Below are 14,764 nucleotides of genomic sequence, written 5' to 3' on the forward strand. Positions count from 1 at the left end.
ACATTTGTCTGGTTAATACTTTTAAAGAAACATTTCCTTGGCCATAAATCCATAATGTCAAATCAAATGAAAGAAACAAGGTGAATATGAATAACACACATTTATTAAAACATAGAAGAACAACAGGAAAACGGAACAACACTCAGACCGAAACTTCGGCATTAACATTTCACTTATAATTAGCAGCACAATTAACTTCAGCACAGGCTACAAAATAAATTATGCTATTGAAATATTGTAAAGTGGTCATATGAACTACACAAATGAACGTTTAAAAAATAATATGCAAAATCGAATAGCTCCGCAACGGATGGCGCAAAATGCGTAAAGAAGTCTAATATCTTTCACCATAGACCATGTTTATATTTCGATGTTTCTGGCCAGAAATACCAACATATTCACTTGATCTGGTTTTAATAAGCTGCGGATTGGAGTAACTACACTACCCGCTGTGCTGAAGACCCGCTCTGATGGAGTACTGGTAGCACATATGCACAGATATTTTCGTGCTAATCTTGCCATGAACGGAAACCTTTTGTCGTTCGGGTCAGCGGGTCTTCTTCCCCATCAATGGCCATTTCCTGCAGGTACATGGTCATTCGACCTTTTGCTCATCAGTGAGTAAAATAACGAAATTATAGTTTTTAAGTGGAAAATAGTATTTATGTAAAGAGATATATTAAAATAAAAAGTGCACAACTCTTCTTAAGAGCAAGCTAAAAAAAAAAATGCTTCACGTGTCATGCAACCTGCTGATAAAGCGCAGACGAGTCATTAGTTGGGTTAGTAAAATAACGAAATTATAATTTTTCATATAATTTTTGAAAATTATATGAAATTATATAATCCCGCCCCGCCCCACCCCACCGACGATATCATCGTCCATCGCAATGTTTTACTGTCAACATCGTCAACTGCCAATTTAGGGGACATCGCCCAACCCTACTAGCAACACCTTAACAAAACCCAGATCACCTTGGAAAGCACCTAGCAACACTGCAGCAACCACCCACAACACCCTAGCAACTGCAAAGTAATGCTCTAATAACCACTCTAAACACCTTAGCAACAGCATAGCAATACCTTAGTAACATCCACAACACACTGAGAACACCTTAGCAACAGCATAGCAACACCCTGGTAACCACCCTCAACACAGGACAGGCAAGCAGGAGCCACTTGTGCTTTTAGGGGGCACAGTTTTAACATTTATTTTAAACTACTTTCAGGATTATTTCAAGTAATTTTTTACCATGTCATGAATAACTGCAATCTCTAGAAGTAAGCTAATAAAACTATTTAAAATCAAATGAATGTTTAATTTTGTATTGTAGTGTGATAACACATTTTTAGCATCTAAACACATCTAGGCACTTTTCTGCATCAGTAAACTACATGACACACATACGCATATGTAGAAAGGACAAGACAGGGGGCAGTGATGCAGTCCAGTAAGGCTCTTTATTTATTTGCCTTTTGATGTCTGTGTGGGCCTCTCCAATTAAATCAACATGTAACACAAACTTCAACAGCAGCTACACACACTCTTCAGCTTCACAACAATAGTACACAAGACACGCTGGTCACTTATGTCATTCCCTCTCCCCGTTCGGCGGTTGTGTGGCTGTTTATATGCCTCTCTCCCCACGCTCACTGGAATTAGAGACAGATGTTAGATATAATTTAGCTCAGGTGCAAGCACCCTTACCGCTTTCTCTCTCCGGATGGGCGCTTGACCACGCCCCCGCCGCCACAGTATATAACAAACCAAACATATCCACAAATCAACTTCTGAAAATGTGTTAATGATAATCTTCGCTTTTAGCTTTTATTCATAAAAGCTGTATTCTGCGATTTTTGTGTTTCCTTGCAAACACATCAACACATTCTTCAAGACTCTATTTATTTGCACACTTGGATTCAATATTCAAAACACCCAAGTTGCTCAATCTCTCATCTGCCGTAGTAGATCTCAGATGTGTCTTCACCAGTTTTAGAGTGGAGACGCTCCTTTCACAAGAAGCTGTACTGATTGGAATTGCAACACTGATTTTGCAAAGTTTAAAGTGCTAAAAAAAACTCACTATTAGTTTCCATGTATGCTGCCAGCTCCACTGTACTTGAGGGTCTCTGCATACCTTGTTTTATATTCCTGTCTAAAATCCTTCTGCACTGATGTATTTCATGCCCCAAATCCTCTATTTGTTTCATACAGATTACATTGCAGGAGAATATTTGTTTTAAATTTGAATTGTTTTATTTAAAAGTAGACATTTTAAGCTTTCTTTAGACATATGTTTCATGTATGTGTGATAAGTATTCGCGGAGCTTCAGTTCATTTTTGTGACGTTCAAACGGTGCATTGCACCCAAAATTGTTTGCCGTGATCCCATTCCAAATTTAGGGGATTTTCACTGCCACCACAGGACAACTGCATTGCACCCAAAATTGTTTGCCGTGATCCCATTCCAAATTTAGGGGGGATTTTTATTACTGCCACCCACAGGACAAACTGCGGATTGCACCCAAAATTGTTTGGCGTGATCCCGTTCCAAATTTAGGGGGGATTTTAATTACTGCCAACCACAGGACAAACTACGCATTGCACCCAAAATTGTTTGGCTTAAATCCGTTCCAAATTTAGGATGGATTTTCATTATTGCCACCCACAGGACAAACTGTGCATTGCACCCAAAATTGTTTGTATTATACCATTCCAAATTTAGGGGGGCCAAGCTTGTTGACAGGGTGGCACCGATCAATACACTATAAATCACCTAGCAACACTCTAACAAGCATCCATACACCCTAGCAACCACATAGCAATATGCTAGAAACCCCTCAGAGCATCTAAGCAACTGTATAGCAATATATCGGCAACAACACAGAATACATTTAGAAACCACCTGGCAAAACACCCAAAACAATTTCCACTTAGCAATGCCCTAACCACCACCAGAACACCCTAGCAACTGTATAGCGATGGTCTAGCATCATGATATTGATTTTTGCGCAGTCAATCACCACTCACATTTTCTTGCCCGATAAATAAATAAAGCAAACTAGATGTAAAAATCTAGTAGACTTTATTCATGATAATGAATCATTTTAACTTTAATAATGTCCCCATTTCACTGGAGACAGAACGAGCATGTGAGAGGTGAGGTGAGGGAGGAGGTGAAAGAAAAAAGAGAGATAAGGAGAGTGAGAGAGAGAGAGAGAGAGAGAGCAAGAGAGAGAGTGAGCGCTGAGGAACACTCAGACAGAACAAATAAGCAGCTGCTGCTCGACTCCCACCACAGATGCTGATATCGGCACCGCGGAGAGACCTCGTTCAACGAGGATTCAGATTACAGCTGGAGAGAATCACATCTCACGGAGCCACAGCTGACGATAAGAGGACAGAGCTGAGAGCTGCAAGAGAGAGGGACAGACAGAGAGAGAGAGAGAGAGAGAGAGAGATAGAGAGAGAGTTCTTCTAAAGTAGGATCTCTCTAGGGGCCAGTTGAAACAGACCACAAACACTCATAGAGCCACCAAGACATCGCAAGAAAACAATACGGACCACTGTGGTGTGGAAGCTCGCGTGGTCACAGTTCCCCCCTCAAACCACAGATGAGACCCTGCTGAGATCATGGATTCACTCTTGAAGGAAGCGGTGTATGGGGACGCCACAGGTCTGGATGTGTGAGGACCATGGAGAGCATGTATATTGGTAAGTGCAAGCTGTAATCTAAAAAAGGGGATTGATGTTCTACTCACTTCCCAAATCAGTGCAGTGCTGTTGGTTTTCAGTCAGACACCTTGTCAACTATTACCACGGCGTGAGTGCTGTTTGAAAGTCTGTGGATGTGTTTTGTAGACTCGCTGTCTTGGTTTCATGGTGGGGATTTCTTACTGAGAGCGTTTCAGAGCGGAGAGAGAGCAGGGCTGTGGTTTGCCGCGAAAGAGCTCTGGAAAAATGGAAAGGATTAGAAGATTTTGGGAAATGTGTGTCACAGCTTGTTTATCTGTAATGATGTTTCTTGGTGCCATTTCATTAGGAATGTACTGTGGGAAAGGACATTTTAAAAAGCCATTGAACAGAAAATGCATTGGGGATAGTTGATGACATGCATTTTTTTAAAAAGTAAAAAGTGCATATTTTTTTAATGGAAATATTTTTTATGTATTTTCTCTTTTTATTTTAAGGAATGTTCTGGGTTTAAAACATTGTAAGCTCAGTTATTTGGAATAATGTTGATTACCACAACAAATAAATAATAATTTTACAGTAATACACTTACAATAGAAGTGAATGGGGTCTGTCAGTAAAAAAATCAAATATAAACCTTTTAAAAAATATAGCCACAAGACAAACATTATATGTGTTAAAATTATTTTAGTGTGATAATATCAGGGATTTAGTGGCGTTTGAGTGAGTTCCAGATTATAGTGTTTATGACATTATGTCTTCATGACAACAAAGTTTTAATATTGACTATAACTTTACACAAGCAGTTTGATCACACTAAAATCATGTTAACATGTTTATTGTTTACGTCTTGTGTATCTACGTTTGTAACAGTGTGTATTTGAATGACTGTGGCTGCACCTCCATTGTAAGTTTCATAATCTATAAGCGCAATTTGATGTTTTGTTTTACATAGTCAAATAATAAACGTCAAATAGTTTAAATAGACGTGTTGAAAATCGCCAGTTGAGCTTAACTTGTATTGAACACAGAACACTCTAAATAGCTAGTCATGTGATTTGCCATGAATTTTTTTATTTATTTGAATGTAATTTTTTTACAAAAATTACAAATATTTCATGTAGTCTCTTGGCGTGAATTACAATAATAAACAAATGAGAAAATGTGGTTAAAAATCCTTTTAGATGGAGTATATCATGTCACACTGCTATCGTTGTTTGACCTTTATTTTTTTGCATTGAATTAGCTTTTTTTGCATAAGTTGCATTTTGCGATGCATGAAAATCTGTTATAATTATCAAAGCTACACTGAACATGCATGACTGTCAATTAGTTGATATACGCCTTTTATTGTCGTGCTGCATAGCTACACCAGCTGCCTTTTCCCCCTGTCTGTCTAAAATATTCTAATTGATTTACAAATAGAAATAATATCTATTAAATATTTTTTACTATGAACTTTATGTGTTATATATTTAAAAAAAATTGTTATCATATAGCAAACTTTTATAGAGTCGAATCTCCAGTGTGCATCGCATAAAAAGCACTGTTTGTGTGATGCTTCCTATGTAGGCTGTAAAGAGCAAGTCAGCTTACTACGCTGTGGAACATATCCAGGTTATTATGTCAACTATATGAATGCAATGCAAACACTGAACATGTTCATACACATACAGTATAATGCTCCAGGGCAGGAAACTTTATTTATTCAGTGCTGGTTGAGCAGTCACATACGGCTGCTGGTTTGGATCATATCTGTGTTGATTCTTGTCTGTAAATGGTCTATTAGCTGACATGATTTATTTAAAAGGTATTAATGTTAGAAATGTGTCTGTTTGACCTCTGTGCCTTTAGCCCAGGGTAGCTCTTGTTTTGATGTGGCTGATGACAGCACAAACTGCAGTGTTGTTAACCCCAGATCTTTTATTTATTTGTTTAATGACCTCAGATTGTAGAGCACACAGGTAGTGTTTCCTGACCACTGCTAGTAAGGTTTTACTAAATATCTAAAAACAACATAAAATAATCTTTTCTAGTTCTCACACAATTCTATCTCATGATATCTAAACACTTTTACTATAGTGCATGTAAGCCGATGCATGTTGACATTTGCATTACATTCCCAACTACATTTACAAGCTTGTTCAAATGGGATCAAATTGCGCGGTAGCTCAACTGATAGAGCGCTGCACTTGTGATCGCAAAGGATCAGGGTACGAGTCCTTAAGAGCACATGAGTTGACATGTGAACCGAAAGTGTCATAGAAGCACCACAATATGACGTTGTTGCTTCAGCAATTGTGGTTTTCAAAGTCAAAGTATACTTTATTGTCCCCAAGGGGAAATTTGGAGTGGACTCCATGTTGCTACATGTCATTAAACATTAAAATTACCCATAGAAAACACACAAACACAATAAAATACATTCAATCAATGTGAACTGCTATTACAAATTCGCACTGATACAGGCACAAATGAGTTCTTAAATCTATTTAATTTACAATGTGGCACTTTTTATCTTCTTCCAGAAGGAAGCAATTCATTTACCTGGCTAAGTATGCACTCATTCATCCTTAAAGCGTTTTTTCTTTGGATATTTCAGTTATCATGCATTGGGACCTAACGCGCCTCCAGAAACGTTTAACATGCTCAGGGTTGCCAGGTTTTCATCTCACATTTCCCTTTTCTGACACTAGCAGTTAGGTTTAGGTTTAAGGTTTTAGTGTAGGGAGGTTTTGTTGATTTAAAACTCGATAGAGCATTAACCTTAAAACATCAACTGTTGGGATATTTCACGTCAGAACTGCCGCATTATGTGTAATGAACAACGTAATATCATTTAGCAAAAAAGTCACATCATTTTCATAAGATATGGCAGATTTTTTTTTATGTAATCAGTCCCAATATTCATTGGATATTTCAGTTATCTTGTATTGGGACCTAACACACCTCCTCAAATGTTTAACATGCTCAGGGTTGCCAGATATGAGATGCAGACCCCAATCAGAGATTTCTTCTTGCGCAAATTAGAAATATTCTGGCGAATATTTTAATTATTTTGTACAATCTGGCAACCGTGCATGGGAGTGCCCTCTGTCTATCTCTTGCTTTCCTTTTTGAACAAACTTTAGCGATCTCTCGTGCAATATTTGTCTGCTCAAGGACAAGTGTGATACTGTGTATTCATTCTTGAGGCTGCTTGTGCTGTTTGGTGCTTATAAAGAGAATCATTGACACTCGAGCAAAAGCTAGCGAGAGACGAATATGTATTTATTATTTGTGTAAAGTCCCTCGCAACTGTAGGAACCATTTATTATAGTCATGCAGCCTGTTTTATTCAGTTGTGTGCTGAATGGAAAGCCAAACCATTGGCGGACAAACTATTGGCGATCAAACTATTGGCGATGGAGTGGCGTAACGGGCTAAAGCACATAACTGTTAATCAGAAGGTCGCTGGTTCGATCCCCACAGCCACCACAATTGTGTCCTTGAGCAAGGCACTTAACTCCACGTTGTTCCGGGGGGATTGTCCCTGTAATAAATGCACTGTAAGTGACTTTGGATAACAGCGTCTGCCAAATGCTTAAATGTAAATGTTTTGAGAATAAAATAATAAACTGGCCCTCATTGCGACAAACATTAAAAGTTCTATAATTTTAGATTCTTTTTATTTTTATTAAAACAGATCCCTGATGTAGAGACTGTTAAATTGAATAATATATTACCAGGGAAGTAAAATAATTTTTATTCGGTTTTTAATGCCTGCTAGAGAAGTATCTACCTTTGTAGAGCACTACAAAACTTTAGGCAATTGCAGAATAGTCCCATTAGTCACAGATACACTTCAGAAAATTGAGTAGCCTAATATTTCTGGGCTTAAAAGATATAAGAACCAAATCAATGAGGAACATTGTTTCTTAAAAGGAGTGCAATGTGGCCCCCTATGCACTACTTATGCCCGATGTGGCACCTGTACCAAAATTGTTGCCCACCTCTAAATGGTTCTTCATCTCGTCAAATGCATTAACAATTTTAAATTACATTTTGAAAGGAATGAACTCTCGGTTTCTTTGCATTGTGTGTCTTGAGTGTCCTTTGAGTTTTTTAGTCAGATATACAAAGAGACATGTGGAGAAAGCAGTCTGGATCAAGTCTAGGAGAATCCAAGCGATGTGCAAACACAGCGGCTGATGTCCATTAATTATTTACGTGCCTTCTTTGTCCTCCAGACATCATCTTATTTTCTCTCAATCAGCACTGCTGCGAGCAGCACGAGTTGTTTTAAGAAAACGGGCACATCTGAGGAGATATGGAGATGGAAATACAGTTTCTCTGGCACACATATACCCACTTCTGTCCTCGCAGTTGTTTTTTTGTGATAGCTGCAGCAGAGATAGAAGCGGTTAGCTGTGTGTTTAAGCTATGTTTAATGGACCTCATGGGTGTTGATGGAGTGAAAAGCATCAAAGTTCATTCTTGGACTTATTTACAGTAACTCTGAAAAGTCAAGCACACTTAAAAATATCTTTGCATTAGATATGTAACGCTGTCACTGACAATGACAAAGACCATGACGTGTGATGAACCCAAGTGCAGCTAACTTGACATTATCTTGACTAAACTTGACATGGACATCTAACAAAGTTACACTCACAAACAATGTTACATTAACAATACCTGACAATGGCAAACATGAGGCTTAAATACACGGACAAGGGAGAAACATGACAATGATAACCAATGACAAGACAGAACTGATAACAAGGTTACAAGACAATAAACCAATGAAAACAAGACACATGAACATGGAGGGAAACATGAAATCACATGACCTGGGGATCAAATGACAAGATCACATAACAAGGAAACAGGAACAAACATGGCATGGAACAAAACCCTGACATATCCCCCCATCAAGGGGTAGCTTGACTCCCCAAAAAAAACACAAGTTCAAAAGGGAGCTGGGGGTGGGGGTTATGGCAATACGTGGCAGGACATGGAAACACGGTGAAACAAGGTGTGGGGCATGGTCTGGTGAAACCATAGCATGGAGCATGAGACCAGGGCGGAGCCCGTGGGGGGTGGAGCCATGAGAGGCTCGAGGGGCAGAGTCATGGAAGGCAGAGCCGTGAGAGGCTCGAGTGGTGAAACCATGGAGAACTGGATACCCGGAGAGTAGCCAAAGACTCGAAGGAGCACGGCAGAGCTAGAATCACATGACAAGGAAACAGGAACAAACATGACATGGAACAAAACACATACAACCCTGACAAGATAACAACATATCAAACAAAGAGGTTTTATTAAGCTAATGTTTTCTTCTCATTTGCTATCTTAAGTTAACTTTAAGCTATTTGTAGCTTAACCAATGTGGTTTGAGGCAGCACTATCTGATTGGTCAGCCAATAGAAGAAGTTACACACTTTCCTTTAATTCTTTACACATCATGGCAATGCTACACCTTTATGGTTGGGAAATATCTAATAGGAATATCTAATCACACACACACACACACACACACACACACACACACACACACACACACACACACACACACACACACACACACAATGTTGTGTTTCCATGTTTTATGGGGACTTTCCATAGACATAATGGTTTTTATACTGTACAAACTTTATATTCTATCCCCTAAACCTAACCCTACCCCTAAACCTAACCCTCACAGAAAACTTTCTGCATTTTTACATTTTCAAAAAACATAATTTAGTGTGATTTATAAGCTGTTTTCCTCATGGGGACCGACAAAATGTCCCCACAAGGTCAAACATTTCGGGTTTTACTATCCTTATGGGGACATTTGGTCCCCACAAAGTGATAAATACACGCACACACACACACACACACACACACACACACACACACACACACACACACACACACACACACACACACACACACACACACACACACACACACACACACACACACACACACACACACACACACACACACACACACACACACACACACACACACACACACACACACACACACACACACACACACACACACACACACACACACACACACACACACACACACACACACACACACACACACACACACACACACACACACACACACACACACACACACACACACACACACACACACACACACACACACGGGCGGCACGGTGGTGCAGCGGTTAGCACTGTCGCCTCACAGCAAGAAGGTTGTGGGTTCAAACCCTGGTTGCCCCGGCCTTTCTATGTGGAGTTTGCATGTTCTCCCCGTGTCTGCGTGGGTTCTCTCCGGGTACTCTGGCTTCCTCCCACCATCCAAAAGACATGCAGGCTAGGTTAATTGGTGTCCCCAAAAAAGGTGTGGATGTGGATGTGAGTGTATGTCTGTCTATGTGTGGCCCTGCGATGGACTGGTGACCTGTCCAGGGTGTCCCCCGCCTTTCGCCCAATGTTAGCTGGGATAGGCTCCAGCCCCCCGCGACCCTGTACACAGGATAAGCGGTTGATGATGGATGGATATATATATATACAGTATGTTTAAGTGCATAAGTGTACAGGTACATTTTGGGCTGCTGTACAATCTCATCTTCTCTTAACCAGTCTTTCTCCTGGTCCCTTGCAGAAGGTCTTAGATACTTTCTTAGAAGCACGAGGGGTTTCTTTAAATACTTGAGTTATGGAGCTGGTCTGAAAATATAGCTGAAAATAAGCTATATTTAAAACAAAAGCAGCGTAATGACTAACTGCAGGGCAGAGAAGATTGGATATTTTCCACATGTTTGTTCTTTGCAATAGAAAACAGAACTGTAAAAGAAAACCACACGCTTGCTCATGCAACAGGCACTGTGTCAAAAAGCCTTGTAACTATTACAAGGCTTTTAATCTAATCAATTGAACAAGTCCTGTTGCTTTAAAAACAAAACAAAAAAACCCAGACAAAATCACCACCAAGATGCCACTGTTGGGCCCTTGAGCAAGGCACTTAACTCCAGGTTGCTCCGGGGGGATTATCCCTGTAATAAGTGCTCTATAAGTCACTTTGGATAAAAGCGTCTGCCAAATGCAGAAATGTCAAATATCTGGATTTCATAAAATCCTTATTGAAAGAGTTCTAAGCCATGAATCAAACGATCGAGCTCTGAAGTAAATCACAACATTACAAACTTTGATTTGAAGCAAATATGTATTCGAAAATCGGTCAAAGGTACAAAACTGTACTTAATGTCTTTAATGAGGGAATAAACTACAATCCCATGAAGAACTGCGAATTATGGAACGCTGGAAAATGATAAAACTACTGATTTAAATTGTTTGGTAATAAGTATAAAAAAACTAGTTGAATGCAATATATTAAGATACATATACAAATGTACAAGTCGTTTGAGAATGGGAGTGGACGGTTTCTGCAAAGTTTTTTTGGTGCACTTTGTGTGCTGCAACTCTGATTGGTGGATCCCTTTAGGACCATGGGTAATGGGGTTCTACACGAGGGTTTCCACTATTAAACACAAATTTTAAAAATGTTGATAACACGGACTGACGGCTTCAACAGAAGCAAATAACATCATTTAACAACCTTGGAGCTCATGGAAGGTTTGTCTTTAAAAGGAAAAATGTATTTAATTTTTACTTCCGGAATCAGACTGATGCACTCTATTGCATTTTGCATTTTGTGGCTTATTTCCATTGGGTTGTTTTTTTTTTTCCATTGTATTGGAGCTTAATTTCACTGTATTGTGTCTTATTTCCATTGTCCTTTTTTTCCAATGTGTTATGGCGTTGTGTCGTTAAAAGTTTATATTTTCACCTTTTAGGAGTACAATAGCATATAGATGAGCTCAGGGCTAACAGACAAAGCTGAAAGCTTTAAATGCAAATTACATGTTTCCAGCATTTATGTTTTGGTTGTTTGGTTGAAATGGTATTTTTTTCCAGAAAGATGTTTTCTTGAATCTTGTTTCAAACCTCATAATACTTTTAAAATTGTCCCCGAGGACATAAAACACAGATGCTTTGCTCTGAAGTAGACCTCCTAGTTAGTGCCGGAGAATGGTTAATTCTCCGCCACAGTTCCTGCTGTCACTCAGTTTGCGGTTTTTCTTGCATATTTTGTTCTGTTTTCTTGTTCATTGCCTGGCTCAGTGACAGCATTCTTCTAGCCTGATGTCATGTGTCATGTCAGAGTCAAGTCATGGACGTGAAGGCCTGGAGATGACATGCTTTGTTGAGGGAGAACGAAGACGTGCTTGCACTTGCACAAAGGCATGTGGCGTATTAAACCAAGGCTGTATCAAGGGAGTGTTTCTTTATTATTCTCTTTTTTATTTTCCTCCTCCAAAGACCTGAAGGACTAGAATAATTAGTAACGGTGTGTTTTGCAATCCATTTGAACGTGATGCACAGAAAACTATCCCTTTGGAAAGAAAAAAAGTGAATTTTCTAGTCCACAATGAGAATAAAGTGAGAAGACTCAATACAAGGAGAGAAAACAAATGTAGTTTATTTTGGCTATGGCAGACGTAACTACGGTGGCTGAAAAGTGCACAACACAACCAAATAAGCAAAGCAAATTAAAGCTAAAAGCACAAAAGAAATTAGACAGAACGCAGCAAAATAATCCGAAAACGTATCTTTTTTAAATCGTGTGGCAGTCTGACTGTGCATGAGAGATCATGAGAGCTACTTGTCCCACTGAAAGTCACTATAAGAGTTCCCCAGTCAACCAGTCACAAGAGAACATTAACCGGCGAGCTAAGCATTTCCCCTGAATGCTTTGCTGTCAGAGCGAATGCTACAGCCTGTATACAGCCCATTTTTCATGGCCCAGGAAAACTTATAAGAGCTGATGGTACGCAAGAATAGCCGCAGGTACTGTGGCGTAATTTTGGCATTATTGCCCGTTAAAGGTTCGAGCAAATGTTGATGAAATTATGTGCATTAAGAGTTCTGATAGCAACCCAACCAGGTATTGGCCAGAGCACATACAAGTACGGCGTTTAACAATTCATTTTGTGATAAATTTGTTGTGTTGTGTCTTATTAATTTTGTCTTGTGGATTTATTAAGTTGTTTTGTGGCTTATTTCCATTGTGCTGTTGTTTTTCCATTTTGTGGTGTCTTAATTCGTTTTGTTGTGGCTTATTTCAGTTGGGTTGTGGCTTATTTCCATTCTTTTCTGGCTTATTTCCAATAGGTTGGGTTTTTTCTGTTGTGTGGGAGCTTAATTTTGTTTGTGTTGTAGCTTATTTCCTTTGGGTTGTTGGTTTTCCATTGTGTCGTGGCTTAATTTGGTTGTGTTGTTGGTTTTCCATTGTGTTGTGGCTTATTTTCGTTGTGCTCTGGCTTTTTTTCATTGGGTTGTGGTTTTTCCATTGAATTGGAGCTTAATTTTGTTGTGTGTCTTATTTATGTTGTGCTTTGGTTTCTCCATTGTGTTGTGGCTTAATTTGGTTGTGTTGTTGGTTTTCCATTGTGTTATGGCTTAATTTGGTTGTGTTGTTGGTTTTCCATTGTGTTATGGCTTAATTTGGTTGTGTTATGGCTTAATTTGGTTGTGTTGTTGGTTTTCCATTGTGTTGTTGGTTTTCCATTGTGTCGTGGCTTAATTGGGTTGTGTTGTTGGTTTTCCATTGTGTTATGGCTTAATTTGGTTGTGTTGTTGGTTTTCCATTGTGTTATGGCTTAATTTGGTTGTGTTATGGCTTAATTTGGTTGTGTTATGGCTTAATTTGGTTGTGTTGTTGGTTTTCCATTGTGTTGTGGCTTAATTTGGTTGTGTTATGGCTTAATTTGGTTGTGTTATGGCTTAATTTGGTTGTGTTGTTGGTTTTCCATTGTGTTGTGGCTTAATTTGGTTGTGTTGTTGGTTTTCCATTGTGTCGTGGCTTAATTTGGTTGTTGTTGGTTTTCCATTGTGTCGTGGCTTAATTTGGTTGTGTTGTTGGTTTTCATTGTGTTGTGGCTTATTTTCGTTGAGCTCTGGCTTTTTTTCATTGGATTGGGGTTTTTCCATTGAATTGGAGCTTAATTTTGTTGTGTTGTGGCTTAATTGCATTGTGTTGTTGCTTATTTATGTTGTGTTTTCAGTTTTTATTTGCTTTGCTAATTTGGTTGGGTTGTTCACCCCTTGACCACTGTACCTAACCCCATGTGAAAGAAAAATCACAAATGAGGGCTGGGTTTCCTGATAACGTTGTAACTTAAGCTTTAACGATCATCTTAACTAACGTCGCTCCTTATTTTACCATGGAGTAATGGCTGTGTCCCAAACCAGCTTGCAGATCGCTCATTATAAAATAGAAATTAAGTGCTTCATTATGGGAGCTGTCCAATCCAAAGGTGCTGATCACTTTGGACAGTATGTCCTGGAGTTTGTCTTCTCAAAATGAAAATAGTGGACAAGCCGATTTGAACCAGCCATTGGAGGAAGAAAGAAGAGGAGGAGAAAGAGAGAGAGAGAGGGAATCTCTCATTGCACACTGTCGCCCTAAACTAATCTGTTAACGTTATTATGGCATATGTATTTAAGTTTTAAACTATGTCGTCTTTGTATTCCCATTACAATTATGCTTATCAATGTAGGCTAATATAACCTATATGACCTATCACATCGAATGCACAGAAATTATTTCAACACTTTTATTTATCCTCTGTTTACAATGGATTTCCAATGATCAAAATACCATATTTATGCAATTTATTAAATAAATTGTGTTTAAAATAAACTGAGAAATATGCCAGAAATATATGTTTAAGTTGCACTTAATGAACTTAAGAGTGGTTCAAAGCTTTCGTTAATTTATGAACGTTTTTACGAACTACTTAGACAATGATGTTTTTGAGAAACGAGCCTTAGAGATTAAGTACTACTTAAATGCTGCTATCGTTCGACTTAGTGTTTCGGGTAACCCAGTGGAGATCTGTTCAATATCTTAATTGTTTATCCTAGACAGCAATGAGATCAAATGAGATTAATTAGAGCACAAATGGAGTCCCCTGCTTCTCAGATGTCTCAGAAGTCTCACATACAGTATGTTTCTTAGAGTTTAGAAAAGAGCAGTGATGTCTCAAGACTGCGCTCGGTT

General features: G+C 38.9%; 1 protein-coding gene across 3 annotated transcripts in view; it reads left to right on the plus strand.

The window, feature by feature from the left end:
- The first annotated feature begins 3,247 nt into the window (after window positions 1-3,247).
- The window catches only part of LOC127655955 (zinc finger protein 385D-like), a 71,241-nt gene continuing 59,724 nt past the window's right edge, over window positions 3,248-14,764 (plus strand). For 2 of the 3 annotated variants that reach the window (XM_052144054.1, XM_052144055.1), the window contains exon 1: window positions 3,248-3,715. In XM_052144054.1, the coding sequence (XP_052000014.1) occupies window positions 3,697-3,715 (19 nt within the window). In that variant the 5' untranslated portion in view covers window positions 3,248-3,696. The remainder of the gene's footprint in view (window positions 3,716-14,764) is intronic. The other variant, XM_052144052.1, reaches the window with a different exon arrangement.

The sequence above is a fragment of the Xyrauchen texanus genome, chromosome 15 (genome assembly GCF_025860055.1).
Source record: "Xyrauchen texanus isolate HMW12.3.18 chromosome 15, RBS_HiC_50CHRs, whole genome shotgun sequence".
NCBI classification, from domain to species: domain Eukaryota; kingdom Metazoa; phylum Chordata; class Actinopteri; order Cypriniformes; family Catostomidae; genus Xyrauchen; species Xyrauchen texanus.